Here is an 18495-nt window from a genome sequence, read left to right on the forward strand (position 1 = left end):
CAAAGAGTTTCCAGTACCATAAAGCATTTTGAAACGTGATGCTTCTCATTTGATCTACTGCTCATGACACACAGCCTGTCCCATTGCTGGCAAGGAGAGCTGAAGATCATCAAATGTGTGGGCTCATGCATCAATTTGTGACTGTGTTCTGACCACACAGAATATGCCACATGAACCTTTTGGAGGCTTTGGAAAATGATCATGAGTGCTGCAAAACCAGCAAATGGAATTTCATTTTTATTCTAAGTTTAAAGCTCAGAAATAAGAATTGTTGTTTGTGCATAGCACATGTTGTTCCAGTCTACTGAAAACTGACTAATGTGGTAGTATATGCAAATAGTAAGAGATTAAAGACTTGGCATGCTCTGGAGTACTCCAGTGACATGTCCAATCACAGCAGTACCATCTGCTTTTCCTTATATGTGCTAAATTTATAACACTCTGCTAATTTCTGTAAAAGTTTACTCGCCAGTTTCAGGAAATTATACTTAACAGACATGCAATATTTGGGTTTTGTGACTTACTGTTAGCAAACAGTTAGTAAAAGCCTCTTCAGTTACTCATCTCTTAGACAAAGGACTTTGGAAATCAATAACATAGATTATGATTCTTAACCCCGAAGGAATGGCAGTGATTTGCAATTCAAATGTTAATTCCCTAAGTTTTCGTTCACACTCGAATTTTGACAGACCCAAAGGCAATTAGACTTTTACCTGGAGCTTGGAAAGCAGTAAAACACAAGTCTGGTATTGTACAGCTAAATTAAAATTAACTCCTTCTGTTTGGAGTGGAATTTTTAGCAGGTTATTTGACTGTAACTTCTCTTCAGGCAGTGATCAGTTTGACACAAGGAGACTGCACAATATTGGCAATATCCCCCTCATAACTGCTCACTGACACTCTGAGACACAAGAAAATAGAAAACCAGGCAAGGAAAGGCTCCCTGCAATTGCCATCTGGGGTTTCCACAAGTGTTTTGCCCTGTTGGCTTCACAGCTGGATGTTTTACTGATGCTACTGGAGTTCATTTAGGGTGTCTCTGCATGGAGCTGTGCTGAATGATTTCTTCTCACAGGATGAAAGGCTGAGTTATCCCTTCTTTGGGTCTGAAGGAAGCAGATATTTCAAAGTGTGAGACCACTGAACCATCACCTGAGGGGAGAGTGGTCTAGAGGATGTTTTAAATGTGTTTGACACATTTGAATGGATGATTTCAGCTTGCCAATTTTGGAATGAATCCTAAAATAGAAGTCACTATAAAGAATAAAGCAATTTGTTTTGGATTATTAAGAGAATATGGCTCATATATCCAAGGTGTGACAATTCCAATCACATCTTCATTTCAATTTACAGCAAAGAAATAAACTAGGCTTCATTATTGTTCATACTGCTGGTGCTATATATTTGACATGATAATCTACAGTATTAGTCAGTAAATTGACTCACTGGACTGCCCTTGATCATATGCTCCATTTTCCACTCAGCAGGGCTCTCTCTAACAGCTATATATAACCAGGGAGGGGAAGGAAAGGGACAGTTCTCTCTTAGATCATTGTAGAATGACGCTGCGTTCGGTTTCCCTGTTGCTTCAAAGGTTACAAGTGATGTGATCTTTTCACTGTCACAGATAATACATGGCTGCTGTTTGTCTGACTTTCAGCTCCTCACACAGAAATCCAGTACTTCCTTCACATATTTATTTCAGAAATGTGCTCTCTTGCAGGCCTGAAATGAAATAGTCTCTGTATTCCTCTCTGCCAGGTTTCAAGTCTTGCCTCATGTGGTTCCTCCTCGTCATACCACGGTTGTCACATTAGCAACCCACATGAGTACTTGCAGTAAATGTAAAATCTCCTGATTGTAATTAAAATTCTGCATGATTTCTATTAAATAAAAATCATTGTGCATCATAATCCATAGCTCTGCTCTTCTGCCACTGTTTTAAAATGTCTGATTACTGAGCTAATTGCTCAGGCAGGTTGTTTTTAGACTGTATAATGCATTTATAGGTTATATATCTCTGTAAAAATAAGTATTGGATTAATCTTGACTCCTCATCTACATGTTGAGAATTAGCTTCCTCAGTCCAGACAGAAGTTAAAGTCAGGGCAGCCTCTAAAAGGGGCTAAAGGGTGAAGGGCAGCTGAGAAAGAATGAGATCCCACAAACAAAAAAGCAGGCATCTCAGTAGAAGATTGGCATGAGTTACAAAATAGAAACCCGTGTAGCTGTATTTCAGCAGCATATCTGCAGCTGTAATCTGTGTTGCTGCAGAAGGAAGGGGAAGCAAACACTGTTAGGACAGAAAAAGCCTATCACCATTTCTGTCCAGAATGGTAAATAATTGTTCAGAGACTTTTTTTACTCACCTTTGCTCCAGAAGTACTTGCAAGTCAAAGAGAATTACAGCATGTAAATTGGAAATACTCAGCTATGGGTCAGCACGTCCACAAAAAGATATAATTCAGCTCACACTCTCTCTTAGGAGCAATCCCTTTTAACAAATCTCTTTTAAACTCACTCCTGATATACTGGGCACATTACAGAAGAATGTTTAACAGCACTGATTAATATTTTCAGCAACTGTAAATTGTCCAGTGCACTGCCTGGTGCTGGCTCTGCCAGCTGGCTCTCAAGGGCTCTTCTGGTCCTGTTCCCTGCCATCCTACAATTCTGTGTTTGTAGTTTGAAGAACAGAACAGAAATCAATAACTGTCCAGGCCAAACAGCTTCCTCTAAATTGTAATGCTTTAAAAATGCAAAGAGGCTAAAGTCTAAGCCTCTTTGCTTCAAAGGTTTGAAAGCTGCCAGCAGAAAAGATCCCTAGATTCATATGGCACCAATTCCTAAGACATCTTCACTCTGAAATCGAAGGCAAGGAGGGAGGACTTATGATAAAAGAAAGGTCAAAATTTACATCCCACCGTGTCATTCTGATTACTCTTTGGGCTCCCCTGTACCCTTGGGGTGTGGTGCTTCTGGCTAAACACCTTTCTATCTCCCCTCAGATGAATGAGGCCTCACCATGGGAGAATGGGGTTCATGTTTCACAGCTAAAGGAGGCAAATATTTGACAGACTTACAAGAGTCAGGTGTGGCAGCAAGGAACATACAGCAGTGACAGGAAAAAAAGTGAAGTTCTGAGAACACTGGCTGGGATGCCACATGCAATAGAAACATCACTAAGTTTCACGTGGGCTTCAAAAACATCCATGAAATAGCAGCTGTTAGATTCAAACACAGCATCTGATGAAAAAGATCTGTTGTTATGATATAAGTCTGATATTCAACCCCAGATACACAAATATTCACAAGAGAACTCACCAAAGAGGAAAGCAGTAACAGTACAGAGAAGTGTGACAAAAGCAGCAGTCCCCATGCATCAAAAAGTAAAATTCAAATAGATTATTTTTACAACAAAATAACACAATATAAGCCGCAAGGGAAAGTGAACAAAGATCAAAGAGCAAATAAGAGACAGAAAACATAAACAGGCATCCTCAGTATCTAGAAGTCAAAGAAGAGCAGCATACAGCACCAGAGCATCTTAAAAGAGCTGTCATGTCTTTGGGGAAAAACATCCTTTGTGCAAACTTGAAAAAAAGAAGTGTTTACATTTAGGAAGCAAGACAACATTTTCTATGTCTGAAAAAAGCTACCCTCTCCTGACTTTGTTATTACTTTTTCTTCACACTCCTGGTTGGTCCCTATGAAAAAAGTACGTTTTGTGTCTCCATTGCATGAACATCCAGCACAGGTAACAGTAAGGGCAGAATAATAAAAGACCAACCTATTAGCAAAAAATATAAAACTGACTCCACCAGAGTTCATGACAGACAAATCTAGGACATCTTCAAGATAAGGAACAAAATGTCAGTTCTCAAAGACATTTTAAAAGAGAACTGAAACAGCTAGATAATCAATTACTTTTACATAAAGTCTAAAGCCAAGGTGAAAGTTTGGAACAGCAGCACTGATATAGTATTTAACGACTTCCTTTTATAAATGCTTTTAATTATAAGAGCAAATAATCTTGTTTTCCCCATTGCTTTTTCTTCTTTGCATGGCTAAGGACCACCAGTCACCCCCCAACCACAAACTGAGAAACCAGAAATGGCAGAATAAAATTGTCTTACTCTAAATCCCTAAATGTGCTGGTTTTGTTCCTGCTGTTGTTCATGTAATTGTGCAAACAGAAATACATCAGATAAGGAAAGAAAACTAACAGAACTGCCTCCCCTCCCTCCTCTTTCAACCCTGCCCTCCTTGCAGGCACAGTCACTGAACTCAGAGTCACTTTGCTTGTGGCAAATACCCACCAAACACTGTGAATATGCACTGCAGTTGGCAAAACCATTAGTCATCCTGTTTGTTTCCATCTAATGCAGACCTTTGGTCATTTCTGTCTTTGGATTCACCTCACACCAGATCTTCCTCCACTTCCAATGCCCTTTCCCCTCCTGGCTTGCACTCCCATTGGCTCCAGTGGCCATACATATGCCCAGTCCCACAGGTGATGCAGACCTAATATGAACAACTCATATCAAGTTTTAAAAAAGTATTTTAATAATTCATGAATCATCACATTGAACTGACTGCTCTATCCATAAATAGCAAAGGCTGCTCATCACAAAAATACCACCTCTGGTTTGGAAAGTCCTTGAGCTGCAAAGTCCTGGAGCCCAGGAGGATGCATCAAGGACAGATTGCTTCCCCTGCAAGGCAGAGCCCTGGCCCAACACAGGGCAGCTTCCTTGGAGTCTGTGATCTCCAGATGGAGCTTCCCACAGCACAGGGATGTGGCCAGCTGCTGAACAACTGCCTCATGAATTTCAAAGCTACACTGACTATTTAACTCAAAAGTCTGGATAATGACCCAAATAAATGTTTCTACCAAATCCCTTCATTTTACGACTATAATGCTGCATGTTTAGCTTAAAGAGGTGGCAAGTCTGTTTTTGCTAAGATGTAAACTTGAAAACAAGAATCTAAATTCAATATTATGCCTTTCCATAGGCATTGCTAAAACAATTGTTTATAAGCATTTTAAAAAATAATCTGTAATAGAGATATATCTTATTTCTGATAGGAATCCAGTTTTATGCGCTCCATGATAAGAAATTAGACTGTTGCTAGATAGAAAGGTAAAACTGAAAACAAATGCTACATGAAAAACAGTGAGTAGGTTGAAAAACCAAAAAACAGCTTTGCAAATGAGGACGAGCATCTCAGCTCATGCTTGGTAGGAAACAGATGAGAAGTAATTAAAAAAGAAGCTATATGGAGCAAAAATTTTGAAAGTAGCAGATAAATTTTAAAAACCCTAATCCTCTTTAATTTGCTTGAAAATTCATAGCTAGAAATGTTGGTGAGGCTACCTGGAGTGAGAAGCATGATACCCAAATGTAAGATGCTCAAAAGGAGAACCAGAATTAATAAATTCAGGAAAACTGAAGCCTGGGCATGACAGGATATGCCAATGTGTGGGAAAACTGGTAATTACTAAGTAGACAGGCACAAAAGAAATCCAGAAACCTCTGTGAAATACAGTGTAAAGCTAATGGAGGGGGAGTAGTATCTAAAATAAGTTATGCCTCTTCTGCTTTTTTGTCTTGGACACACACACAAACATGTGTGTGTTCCAAAATAAATGTCTTTGTATTTGTTCATACCCCAGGAGGGACCTGTCTGATGGAAGATGGTCATTATGGTCAAACAAGGAAATTGCAGTCAAATAGCTGCATAATTTGCCTCTATTCCTCCAGAAAGGATGGGGCAAGAGCTTGCAAATCTTGAAAGAAAGGCCATTGTCTTCTGCAAGAGCCACTAGAAGCCACTGTAAAACACATATAGTCTATTAGCAGGGCAGGAAAACTACTCAACAGGAGCACATAGTGATTTTTTCAGAAGACTTGATTATCCACTCATTGGTAGACATCCACCCATTCTGGACATGCAATGAAACACTTGCACCAGAAAAATACCCCTTAATTAATCTAACTAGGTATGTAATGGTGAAAAAAGAGTATTAGGACCTAGAAGGACTTCCAGACAGAAGTTACCAAGGGCTGTAAAAGAGCATCCTGTGATGCACAAGTTCTCTCTATCTCACCAGCCTGTAGTGGCATCATACTTGATTAGACTTGCTAGAATTTCTCTCGCCTGTGAGGATCAGCACAAAAAAAACCCCTAAAAGATGAAAATTCTGCTGATGGGGCAAATGAGTAGACTTGGTGCCTGATCCCACTGAGAAAGTCAAAAAGAAAGCCGGCATACATTAACAGACAACAGACAGTTAAATTTCATGGAAACTTTGTGCTAGACAGTGTCAAGGCTGCTACTTGCAGATGCCTTTAAGACTTTACATCCTGAAGAGGAAATGCACAACTTTCTTTACTAGAATGGTGTGCAAGATCTCACATTTGTGCAACTCAGATAATCTCTAATGAACAGAGTTTGTGATCTCTATTCTAAAGTAGTTATTCTTTTGACAGATGAAGATTACAGAGAACCTGAAAGCAAGCCTCTACCACCAGCAGGCTTGGGAAGGCTTAACAGAAAAAGGAATGAGTCACAGGCAGAGCACTTCCACATGACTAGCAGAAAGGGTTATATCAGAACAAACATGGAGAACCACTTGAAGAGAGTGAGGTGAAGCATGAAGACAAAGGTGTTCTGTCTCCTAAGAAAATAAAACCTTGGACCCTTGGTAAAAAATTTCACTTATGCAGGTGGATTATTTGTATGTACAAATGCACACACAGTATCTGTATGAAAAATTACATACACAAGTTAGAAATTAAATTACTTTAAGAGTTATGTCCTTGCTCAGAGAGAAGTTACAGGATCAATGCAGAAATTCACAGGTAGGATTCTGGACTTCTGGCACCTCATGTGTATTGGCAAACACAGCAGCATTTTCTGACCTTTTCAATCTGTTTCTCCAGGAGCTAAAAACACTCTGACATGCTCAGTATGCCAGACATATTCAAGCAGCCCCTGGAAAATGGAACTTTTCAATAGTAACTCCTTTTTGACATTGATCCTGCTGTAGTAAAGACACAGAGTGTGGGAAGGGCCAGTGGACAGCTCTGAGATACTGTTGGGAGTTCACAGAGAGTGGAAGTGAGTGAACTTTTAGTGACTTTTGGTTTGGCTTAGCATGGAGTTTCCAGGTGCTTCCAACTCAAAATGAGTCTTTGTGAGAATTCTGGCAAGACTCAGCAACAAGTTCTCAGAATATGTAGGCTTTCAAGGTGTTTATTCCTTCCAGTGCAACTATCCCTAGCCCCCTCCTCATGTTGTAGAAAAGAAAATCTCCTTCCTCACCTACCCTATCCATCTACTCCCAGTAACATGGAGTGCTATCCCATGTTAGTGTTATCCCTCACTAGAAAAGAATACTCAAACAAAACCCAAAACCACAAAAACCAACAACAACCAAACAAACAAGCAAACAAATTAAAATGTCAGACCACAAGAGAAATGCCCAACTACAAATTATCATATTGTAGTAAATAGCATCTTTCTCCAACAGTGTATCAAGAGGAATAAACACATCTGATCATTAAATCAAGCCACATGTGTCAGAATCAGGCTCTGAGTGATCAGTTTGCCATAAGAAAAGGTGTCAACTTGAACAGGAATAACTATAAACAAGTCTGTTTTCCGCTAGGAAAAAAAAAAAAAAGGTGGAGAAATAAATGGTTTCAACACCACTTTTTAAAAAGTACTGTAAAAACTGGATTTTACTAGAACCCATTAAGTTTTTTAGACTTGAGAGAGAATGAGCTTTCAGCAGTGTGGTTAATACAATCTGGTTTTGAACAATGCCATTTGGACAACATCATTACAGAATGCTTCACAATTAATTACATTCAAATAGCAGCTTCTATCCCCTGTGGAGAACAGGATTAATTGGGTCAGATGTAAATATGCATTTCATGTATCCTACTGAACACTTGCCCATCTCACCAGTTTCCATGTAATTTGATACAATTGGTGTAGTATGCTCTGGAGATCCACAGGGCAAGCAGGGCTGCTGGTGAGGGTAGGAATACACAGATACAGAGTGCTGGCATTCTCAGCCTGTGTTATGCTTGGCTCTAACTAACTGCTCAACCCTTTCACTCTCTTGTAGAAATACTAATTTCTATTTACCAACACTGAAATACTTTTTTTTGATGTTGAAAATGAGGCTTGGGACAGAACTCAGAACCAATATGAAGTATCATGACAGGCCCCTGGGCAATGATGGATCAGAAACTGCTCCCCTCTTGGTGTCTTCACTTCCTCCATTGGAAAGAGGACCTGGCCACCACAGCAGTGAGAAACCCTGAGACCAAGGCCTTACTGGGTGCTGACCCTGGACATGGAAGGAGTCAAGCTACCTACAATGAAAGAACAAAGGAATGAATTTGGGGCAAAGTTGCCTCCTGTGCTGCCTAAACCTATATCTTGGGATTGTGATGGCTTTACACTCTCTATGTGGAGTCTTGGGTAGGGGCAGCTTAGGTTAAACGTACTCATTCTGAAGTCTACTTTCCTTATATTTTTTTTTTATCATTAACATATATTTGACAATACTTTCACTGCCTTTTTTTTCTTTTCCCCATGAATTGAGGTGGGCCAGAATACATCCAATGAAAGAATCACCATTTTCTAAAATAATCTGGAAAACAAAGATCTGGTGCCTGTGTCAGATGGTTCTTGAAAAGCTACTTGTTGCTTTAAAGCTTCAAAAATAAGAACATTTCCCGTCTCTTTCTACCTTCCTCTGCCCTATTTTCAGTTTGCACTCTCCCCTAAGTATAATAAGAAATAAGACATTTGCACCCAGCTGGAGAGTACCTTTCATGAGCTGGAAAGCTGCAGAGTTCATTTTTGGTGTGTCTCCTGCTGTTCATGAGTAACTACCAGGACAAACTCGCTCGAGTGAAGTGCAAACTTCAGTCTCTAAGGCTTGTCAGTTCACAGCTGATCCTTTCAGCCACTGCATGCTGGGTAGGTACAAGAGAGGACTCAGAGTTTCTAAAGCAAAGTTCCACTACTGAGCAAACAAGAAAAAACTTTATCCAGTACTCCTGACTTTTCCAGTCCTACCTGTCCCATGTGGTACAGCACACAGTCACTTCCTCACCCCAGACTGGAAATATTGCTGTAATATTGTTGTAATATTGCTGTTCTGCAGCTTATGTCCTGTTCCTATCTTATTTAACCATAAGGAATAATTTGTTTAAGTATTTGCAAGCTGGACAATGTGAGTCATTATACTGCATCATGTCCTGCTTGCTGGTTTGGTGCCACGCAAGGTCCCTACAGGTTCAATATCTGTCCCCTGCCCCACAGAGTACTCCTTGTTGTATCACTGACCAGTTCAGTGGGTATGAAAATTCATCATTCTGCAGCCTTAACTTCTCCCCACCAGTTATCCAGTTCTCTGGTTTCCACCCTGTCTAGATTAGCCATGGTTTCCTTGTTCTCATTTTCTGTGTGTTTCCTTTTTTGTTTGTATTTGTTTGGGTTTTTTTGTTTGCTGTGGCTTCTTTTTGGTTTGGTTTGATGCTGTTTGTTTGGGTATTTTCCCCCCAGAAATTCTAATTTTTGTTCTCCTTGTTTTAATTCTACTCTGGTACCTGTATTCCGTTACTCCAGCTAGTGCCCTAGCACTCTACCCACTTCAATTATTGTTTAGATATTTGGGACTTACTCAGGAACTGGTATGACATGTTCCATAAATTAGTCTGCCTGTTATTACAGAATGTTTCATGGCTTTTTAATTTGGTTTTCAGAATTCTCTCCCTTGAAATGCAACTATCAATTTTCTCTTCTGTTTCTTGTTTTGGTGTGAAAAATCCACCCCACATAGTCCATCATCTTTTTGCATCTGATGCAGTAAAACACACAAAACACAGTCATTTGTTTAGAATTTTTAACCTTCTCTTCTCCAGTAAGGGAGAGGGGAAAGCTTCCATTTCACTTTCAATTACCATTGTAAATAGGACACTATGAAACCCGATTTTTCTCTTCCACTGTTTCTTTGTATGTGTTTGCTTTTCACAAAAATCTACATTTCTAGTAAACTTAGCCTCTCCATCTGGTCAGAATGCTCTTATTAGAATTTTTTGATCCATTGCTTGGATACCACCCCCATGGCTGAGCTGCTTTTTTTCCTACAGGTTGCTCTTTCTTTGGGAACTCATGGCTCTAGATTTTTGCCTAGAGCTAGACTAAGGATTTATATCAAGATAATTTTCAAACTTGAGATGATGGTCTTTTTAAATGTTTAAAGTATGTGAGGAATGTCCATTTTATAAACAATACAGATACTTTCACTGATATTAACTAGGTCCATTGTGAGTTTATTCATGCTCAATATACAGACAGACAAGGACATTTAGACGAAGCCACAAAGTGACATGGCAACATGATGCAGTGAATTGTGTTTATTGTTTAACTACAGCTAAATATTCACTGCAGTTGTATGTGGGACTATAACTTCAAGCTAAATGATAATTTTGGTGCATTTATCTTCTGCTGGATTTTTTTTTTCTGTACAGTTACATTAAAGCACTAATGCAATTGCCCAGGAGAAATAAAAGTAACCACAGTATCTTGAGGGTGTTTATCTACAGCAGAAGCTACATGCGCTTTAATCCATTAAGTAAGCAAAATGAAACAGAGAGAGAGAAAAAAAGCCATTCAGACTCAGATTCCTATTTTTCACAATGAAACTCATGTGTTTGAGTTGTTCAGTGAGTACCAAAAATAGCTCAGCAAAAGGGCTTTCCTTGAGCACTTCCATTATTCACATGATGCGGCACCTTACATAACGCGGAGCGCACACAGCCTCCGCCGAACGCGGCGCACACGGGTGGCGGCAGGAAAACATTCCCACCAGGGACAGCGGTGCCAAGTGCTTTAAAGGCAAAGGCAGGCTGAAAGCACTGATTTTTTTTCAATGGGCAAATCTAGAAAACCTTAGAAAATTATTTGGGGGATCTGACAGAGGGATTTCAGTATTATTAAAATGATAGAGGTGGTCTCTAGAAGCTGGTGTTACTCAATGCAAATATCTTCTCCTTTTGAAAGGTAGAAATACTGTATTATTTCAGTAACTTTGGGCACTTGTGATACTTGCTTCACCACTGGCAGCCCCATCCAAAGGCCAACAATTCTCTGAAGAATTTCACCAGGTGCTTCCAGTTTTGCTTAGTGAGTTACCTTTTGCTTCTGTAATCACACTTAGTCCCAGTCCCAGCTCTTTCATTTGAGAACACCATTTGTGACCCCTTTGCTAATCTGCATGCATATGAACCTCCCTGGTTGCAGCATTGTTATTTGTATTGCTCTGTGTGCCCTGCACATGGGATTAAACCTGTCAAATTTTCCAGCTGCACAGTTCTTCATTCAAGCTATAACTTATTGCTTTTAACACTAATGATCCCAAACTTAACCCCTAGTTTGGTCACAGTGGTAACCATCACACATATAATTTAGGAAGTCATCTTTGAGATGATGATATGAATACTAGTGTACCGTGAGTCATTTTGACAACTGATCATACAACACAATAATTATTGTTTTCAAAAAGGGATGATTGAACCTGTATGAACAGTTCTGCTTCCCTAGAAGGCCATAATTTTGAACACTAAGAAATAATGTTTAATTATTAAAAATCATGTTTTAAAAAGAATTTATTTTCTGTCCAGTCATCTGGCACCATAAAAATTTAGATTTTGATATAATGAAACTTCACTACATCCTCAGTACCATTAGACTCCTGGCTTCTGCAGCCTGTACTCTCTCTATTGTACCATGATATACAAGAAATAGACAACCATATCCTGCAGCAATCAAGTATTCCAACTAATGGGTGTATTTACCTTGAGCAGAAAGACTGCATAAAACTTTAGGATGAACTTGGAATGCTTCCTCCAAGAGAAATTGTATAGGGAAGACAGAGAGTGAAGCACTGATAACCTGAGGATTCAGGAATTTTGCATGTGTGGAAGATGCCAACAGGTCCTGATAAAGCTGTATTTTCAAATGGTTCATCTGTATTATAATTTCTGGATGATCAACAATACAACCCAGACTTTTCCTAGAAAAACATTAACAACCTAATGCTTGATTTAGGAGACTTAATGGTCTCTTAAGATGTCTGCTCAGACTAACTGGTCTGAGGGTTGCAGCACTAAGAAGAACAAGACCCAGCACACACAATAAAAAAAGCAGTGCCAAAGATACAGGCTTACAAAACTGAGTACAGGTATTTTCTTTTCCTGTAGATCAAGTTGCAAATCCAGAAATCATGGCCAGGTGTGCTTCAGCACCTTTGTCCTCTCCCTAGATTAGCACTGAGTGAGGCAGTATAGATACTCAACCACACTCTTATACTGTCTCCTCTTGACTACGACTTTCACATTTGCATTCAACATAAGCTTTGGTTCAGTGAGCAATACCTCAACAAGTCAAGTTCTCTGCTTGTGAGGCTCCTTGTGTCCCCACAGGCTCTGCTTCTAAGCTCTCTTCTGTGCATAAACGTCCTTCTCTTGAGCAGAAAGCTGCAGCCATGGTAGCATTGCTCCAGAAACCTCTGCCTTGCTATGTCTCCTCTGTTGACCTCTCAAGTGTGCATCACTTATGTGATGGGAGTTCTCCAGGGGCAAACAATACCAGAGCAGCTCCAGCTCTTAGGGCTCTGCAGCAAAAGCACTGCAGCGACACGGCCCCTCTGAGTACTGCCCTGCCTGTCTCTAATGCAGAATATTCCACAGGAGAAGACAGGTTTCTGCAAGCTTACCGAAAGGAGGGGATAACCACAATTCACACAAACTTTAACTGGACTGCCAGCACTTTGTGATTGGTGAGATATGCAGCACTGAGTACTTACTAGGAGTACCTCTGCAGCTGTATGCATCAGCTTTTCAGTGGCAGCATACTAATACTGGTCATATCTCCTACAGACACCCTGATATTTTTTTCTTTTTATATGCAGTTTTTGTATATATGTAAATATGATTCATTCTACAATAGAAAGTACTAAGAAATTAAGGCTCTCTTCTACTGCTTGATGTTGTAGCTCTGAAAGTGAATGATTTATTGCATTGTAAACTCTCTATCTTAATTTTGCTGTGTAATATAAACTGTGGGTTTTGCTTTGATTTTGGAAGCTACTAAGTCCCTTTACAGTGTACAAAATTCACTGAATTCATCTGTATTTTATAATAGCACGACTTTACAGAGCTTGATCAAAGTTGGAAACCCTTTACAGCTCAAGAGTGGCTCAGACAATGTTTTTGTTCTGGGAAATCAAGTCCCGAAAGGTTAAAACCCCAGTCCCATTTTATTTAAATGAACACATTTCATTCCTCTGCCACTAGTAGCAAGCAGTGAGCTGCACACTAAGCTCATTTCTTTCTCCATCATTGATTTTATTACCTCCACAACTCACCCCTAATCTGGATGTATCAGCTGCTATCATATTGCTTCTGATCTACTACGTTACACGGTGTAAAAGATTTCGACTTCGTGGCTCTACTCCAAGCAAATAAAAAGAAACCAAGGAAATACTTTTTTCATTCATAGCTATTCATACTCCACTAAGCAGGGCTCAGGACATCATGATGAGGAAGGCTGCAGGTTGACAGTTCAGGAATAAATACCACAGCAAGAAAACCACATTTTGTTATACATACCACATTCTGTTGGAACACGCTCATCTGGAAGATGACACAATGTGGGATTTACTGTCTCAAGGCATTTCCTATGGCCCTCTCCCCCCACCCCATTCACTCTATCTTTATACAGGACCAAGCTGCTGAATATGCATGCACTTTCCTTAAGAGGTTTGGAATAGGTGTGGCATAGCCCAGCCACAGTAAAAAGCAAGCATAAGGGTGGGCCACAAGAATGTACAACATGAAACTGCTGTTCATGCTGGGGACAGTACTGTGTATTTTGTGGGGGCATTTAGCAAAGAGAATGCAAGAGACTACTAGTGATGCCAATCAAAATGGTCCATTTTGCTGATTTATGGCATCGTTGCACATACTAAAGCTCTCTTGCTTTCTCTTTCTCACTGCAGCTTTACCCTCAAACTTGAATTGCCGATCTGATTCACTGTCCCGTAAGCTGATGACTCTTTGCTCCGCAAGCCATTCATGCGCCGCACGGACTCAACGCTCGCATTCCCAACAGCCACAGTCTGTGCCTGTCCCCAGAGTGTCAGCATAGATAGCAGCAGCAAGAATGGGAATACCACAGCAGCAGCATGACGACACACACACACACAACAGGCAAAGAGAAGAATGGCTTGGTTAGAGAAGGCCATCATGCAAAACAATAAGAATCACTTTCAAGGCAAAATAAACTGAGAAAATCGTGAGAGACAAAATCAAATACAGAGATGCAGAAAATACCTCCTAAAGAAACTGCCTTAGTGACATTGTTCCCTATTTTGAAATTTGTGCGACCAGATTCATAGGAAAAAAGCAAGCCTATGCAAATGGACAGATCTGGCTTACTCAGCTGCATATTTCCTTGTACTTAATTATGTTGTTATCTATTTTGCAAAGAACCTGTGCACCACATTGCTTAGGATAAACACAAGTCTTCTGATGATTTGGTCTTAAATAACTTTCTTTTCACAGTCACCAAAATAATAGTTTACAAAGCAGATGAATGACCAATTCCATGGATCAAGATCTCATAAACTTGAGTAATGTCACTGGATACTGTTACTTACCAAGGATGACTACTTGTTCACCTCTAAAACAGATCTTGCATCCAAAAATGAAACTACAGATGCCATACAGAAGTTTCTGCTGCTGCCATGCTGGGTTTGAAAACAAAGGCTTCCAGTGGCAGTGCGTGTGGCCTGTAGACAGGCAAGCAGCTCTGCTCTCTCCTGTAATCTAATCTTCACTGGAATCTAAATTCATCTGACAATAATATTAAACTAGAGAACAGCTTTCTTCCCAGAGTATCCATCAAATATTACATTAGCTACAGAACATTTATTAGACAAGCCTGTCAAAACACAAATGCCCTGTGCCATTGTTGTCATCCCTATTGTAAAGGAAACCATTATTTGTGGCTTGAAGCACTCGTGCAGCTCAAGCAAATACTTACTTCACCTAGCAAATATATATGTAGTGTTTATAGTTCCAGATTCTCTACACATGTGAATGATCATGACTCGAATAAAAAATAAAACTCAATTTAATGTCTACTCTTGTCTTCCCATTTACTGAAAAAAAAACCCGAACAAAACAGCCTAGGACAGATGGACAGTCTTCCTAAAATTATTTCTAGACTGACATCTAGGTTACAAACAATCCCCTCTTCTACTTGTCAGTCACTGGCATAAAATTCTGTGACAGTGGCACTCACAAAAAGGTCTTTTGCTAAAAGTTTGAAGTTTGCATCAGTTACAAACTGTGAAATGACAGAATCCAGAGTGGAAATTCTCCTAATCCTTCTCCTTTTTTAAAATGGCCATGTTTCCTGGTTTCAGCTGGGAAAGACACCAGCTGCTGGTGGTGTGAAAGTGAGAGCAGAACTGCAAACCATTGCAATGGGCTCTCCTTGGAAACCTCGCATTTTAGCATAGCTAGCTAGGGCAGCACTAGAAAAGACAGGTCTCAGGCATGTTCTGATGACAGCACATCTGGATAATATCATTCCTTTACCTCTGTCATTGCATCCAACAGCTCTTTATCCACCGGTGCTGCCACGTAGTAGCACAGTATTTGCATGAACAGAAGAAAATTCTTGGAATTGGTGACCAATTACTGACATTTGCCGATAACTTAATATACTGCAAATAAACCCAGCAGCCAATTATGAGCTCTTTATCAAGGAGTAAATAACTGAAAAGGAAACTTTAGAAAAAAAGACTCTCCTGCAAGGGCACGTGAGGTAGGAAATCAGCTTCACATTAGCAGGGCTGTCAGGGCATGTTCAGTCTCCCCAGCTAAAGAGCAGCTGTACCTTGTTTTGTCTTCTTTGCCTTCTCCGAAGCCTCAGAAACTCTTTGTGCTGCCGTGAAACGAAGTTGACTGCTGCATATTCCAGCAAAGCAGCAAAGACAAAGAGAAGACACACAGCCATCCAAATGTCGATAGCTTTTACATAGGAGACCTAGAAAGAAATAGGACACAGCATGTTATATCTCAAACTACTTCCTAAGCTGAAGATATCGATGTGAAAAAAATAAACACTTATTTTTGCACAGCATGAGTTCCATGAGGTGGGTTTTTCTTGTTCTGTGTTTTGATTTGTTAATTCATTGGCTGATAAACAATACATAATCCAACTATTAATGAAAATGAGTGCCCACAAAGACTACACAAATGAGCTATTGCCTTTAGAGAAAGATCAGGGTTACTTTAACAAAATACAGGTGTTCTTATCATTGCAATCAAAGTTTGGAAAAAAGAATACAAATACAAGATATGATAAAAAGCCTACTGAAAAACAATTGTAGAAAGTTTATAGGTTTCACCTTTTTAAATGTTTATGAACCTATTACCATAATGCTAATTAGCTATATTTGGTATCCACAACCTCAAAGTAAACTCAGGGTACTCTCTTGTACGGGCTGATACAATTTTACCAATTAAATGTTCCATCCTAGTTGCTTGACCCCTTTACCCAACATCTCTATAAGAAAAATAAATCTTCACAGATATTATCTACTAAAAATACCCAAATACCAGCTGCCTCTGTTCTAGTAAAAATCTATTCTCATTTGAATTGACTGGTCCACAATAAAATCAGATACATTACAGCACTGCAATGTCACAAGATGTTTATCATATTACCCACACTGGGCCAAGCAGTAGCCAATTAATGAGCTACACACTATGCATATCAAAGCTACATTCTCCACAGGTGTTTGGTCTCTGCTTTTCTTTGTAGTCTTGCAGTTTTTAGGCAGAGATCTTATGATTAGGTAACAGCAGGTTGTCTCTTTTGTTTATCAGGTATTACCTCCTGAGTGAAATTACAATGATCTGATTTAATGTCTACAATGTACATGTGAGCTAGTTGCATAAACTACTTTGACATAAATAAATCAAGGAATGAAGAAAAATGGGCATATCTAGGATGCAAGGCATTGAACTGTTTTACATGTTTTCTCTACAATGAGATTAATAACACCCAAATAGAGTTTCTTTTTCTTCATGTCCATAAGGAGGAGCTTAGATCACCTCTGTAGCCAGAGGCACCCAGGGCTTTACACAGTTGTCTAAATAACAGCATCACAAATTGACACATTAGGTACCTAGCATCCATTTGCTAATTCAGCAGCGCACAAAGCTTCAGTATCTCACATTAACCAGTGCCCTGGAGATGTCTCAGATACCACCTCAATTTGACAGAGACCCATGGCACCCCCATACAGGTGAATCAAGATAAGCAAAATGGATTGTACCTAAACCCCGAAATATTATAAACATTTGAATAATAACCTGCCACCAAAACATTTCATTGCAGTCAAAGCATATAGAGGTCTGAAAAAGCAGTAGAAAATGATGTTGTGTTCCTGACACTCATGTTAAGGAGACCAAATCTCCACCTTGGAAAATCCACTTCTATTCTTTGCATATTATTCAAAATGACCTCACTATTTGGCTGGACAACCATTCTGTGATGCAAGGAATCTCACCTCTAGGTGTAAATTGCAGCTCTAGATGCAAATAGGTTTTGGTCCTATTTGCCATGTGCTTGAATAGCATCATTTTTCAAAGTCCATAAAAGATCTTGTGTTAATGTCAAATGGAATATACTGCACTATGTGCTTCAGCAAGCAATATGAGCAGAGGAACTGGCATTCAGAGCACAGCAGAAAGGAAACAGAGCTTCATCCTGCAGATCCTGAAAACTGAGAAGGATATTTTAGAGGAGCCTAGCACTGTTATTCAGCCTGCATCAGAGGAACATGCCTTTCAGTAGCAATAGTGCAGCTCCACGTGGCAGTGCCCACCACACAGCTCACACAGGCTGCCATGTAGCAGGCTGAGGTGACACCGTGAACTGTGCCTTTCAATTAGATACACAGCACGTATGTAGTTCACTCCCTCACATATAAAAAATTGTACAAGTTACATCTTTACTGAGTAGCTGTGAAAACCAGAGAAAACTTGACAGTGTCCCAGACGCTCTGTGCCACAGGCTGAGGCACAGTAGGAATCAAGTCACTGTAATTTGTGTAAAATGCAGCTGAGATTAGGTTGTTTGTTGCTTTCCTTGAAGGGGCAGTTTGTTTCCTTTACAAAAGCCCTTAGGAGATGTATTAAACATGAATAAACAGCTGGACTGTGCTGGCAGAGACAGCACAATACAAGGAGCTGAAGTCAGAAGAATCAGCATTTCTGACTGTGCAAATCCTGTCCTGGTGGGCCTAAAGCAGGGAAGGCAAAATGATAAAGGAAGCCCTGAGTTAGTCGTCCTGCCACTTATACTGTGCTACCATAAATGGCATCC

General features: G+C 39.8%; 1 protein-coding gene across 7 annotated transcripts in view; it reads right to left on the reverse strand.

Moving 5' to 3' along the window:
* The window catches only part of GLRA2 (glycine receptor alpha 2), a 121496-nt gene that overhangs the window by 12240 nt on the left and 90761 nt on the right, over window positions 1-18495 (reverse strand). For 5 of the 7 annotated variants that reach the window (XM_064407641.1, XM_064407644.1, XM_064407645.1 and 2 more), the window contains exons 8-9: window positions 15997-16146; window positions 14096-14215 (exon numbers count right to left, since the gene is read on the reverse strand). In XM_064407641.1, the coding sequence (XP_064263711.1) occupies window positions 14096-14215; window positions 15997-16146 (270 nt within the window). The remainder of the gene's footprint in view (window positions 1-14095; window positions 14216-15996; window positions 16147-18495) is intronic. The other 2 variants (XM_064407643.1, XM_064407642.1) reach the window with 1 other exon arrangement.

Source organism: Passer domesticus, chromosome 2 (genome assembly GCF_036417665.1).
Source record: "Passer domesticus isolate bPasDom1 chromosome 2, bPasDom1.hap1, whole genome shotgun sequence".
In the NCBI taxonomy this organism is placed as follows: Eukaryota; Metazoa; Chordata; class Aves; order Passeriformes; family Passeridae; genus Passer; species Passer domesticus.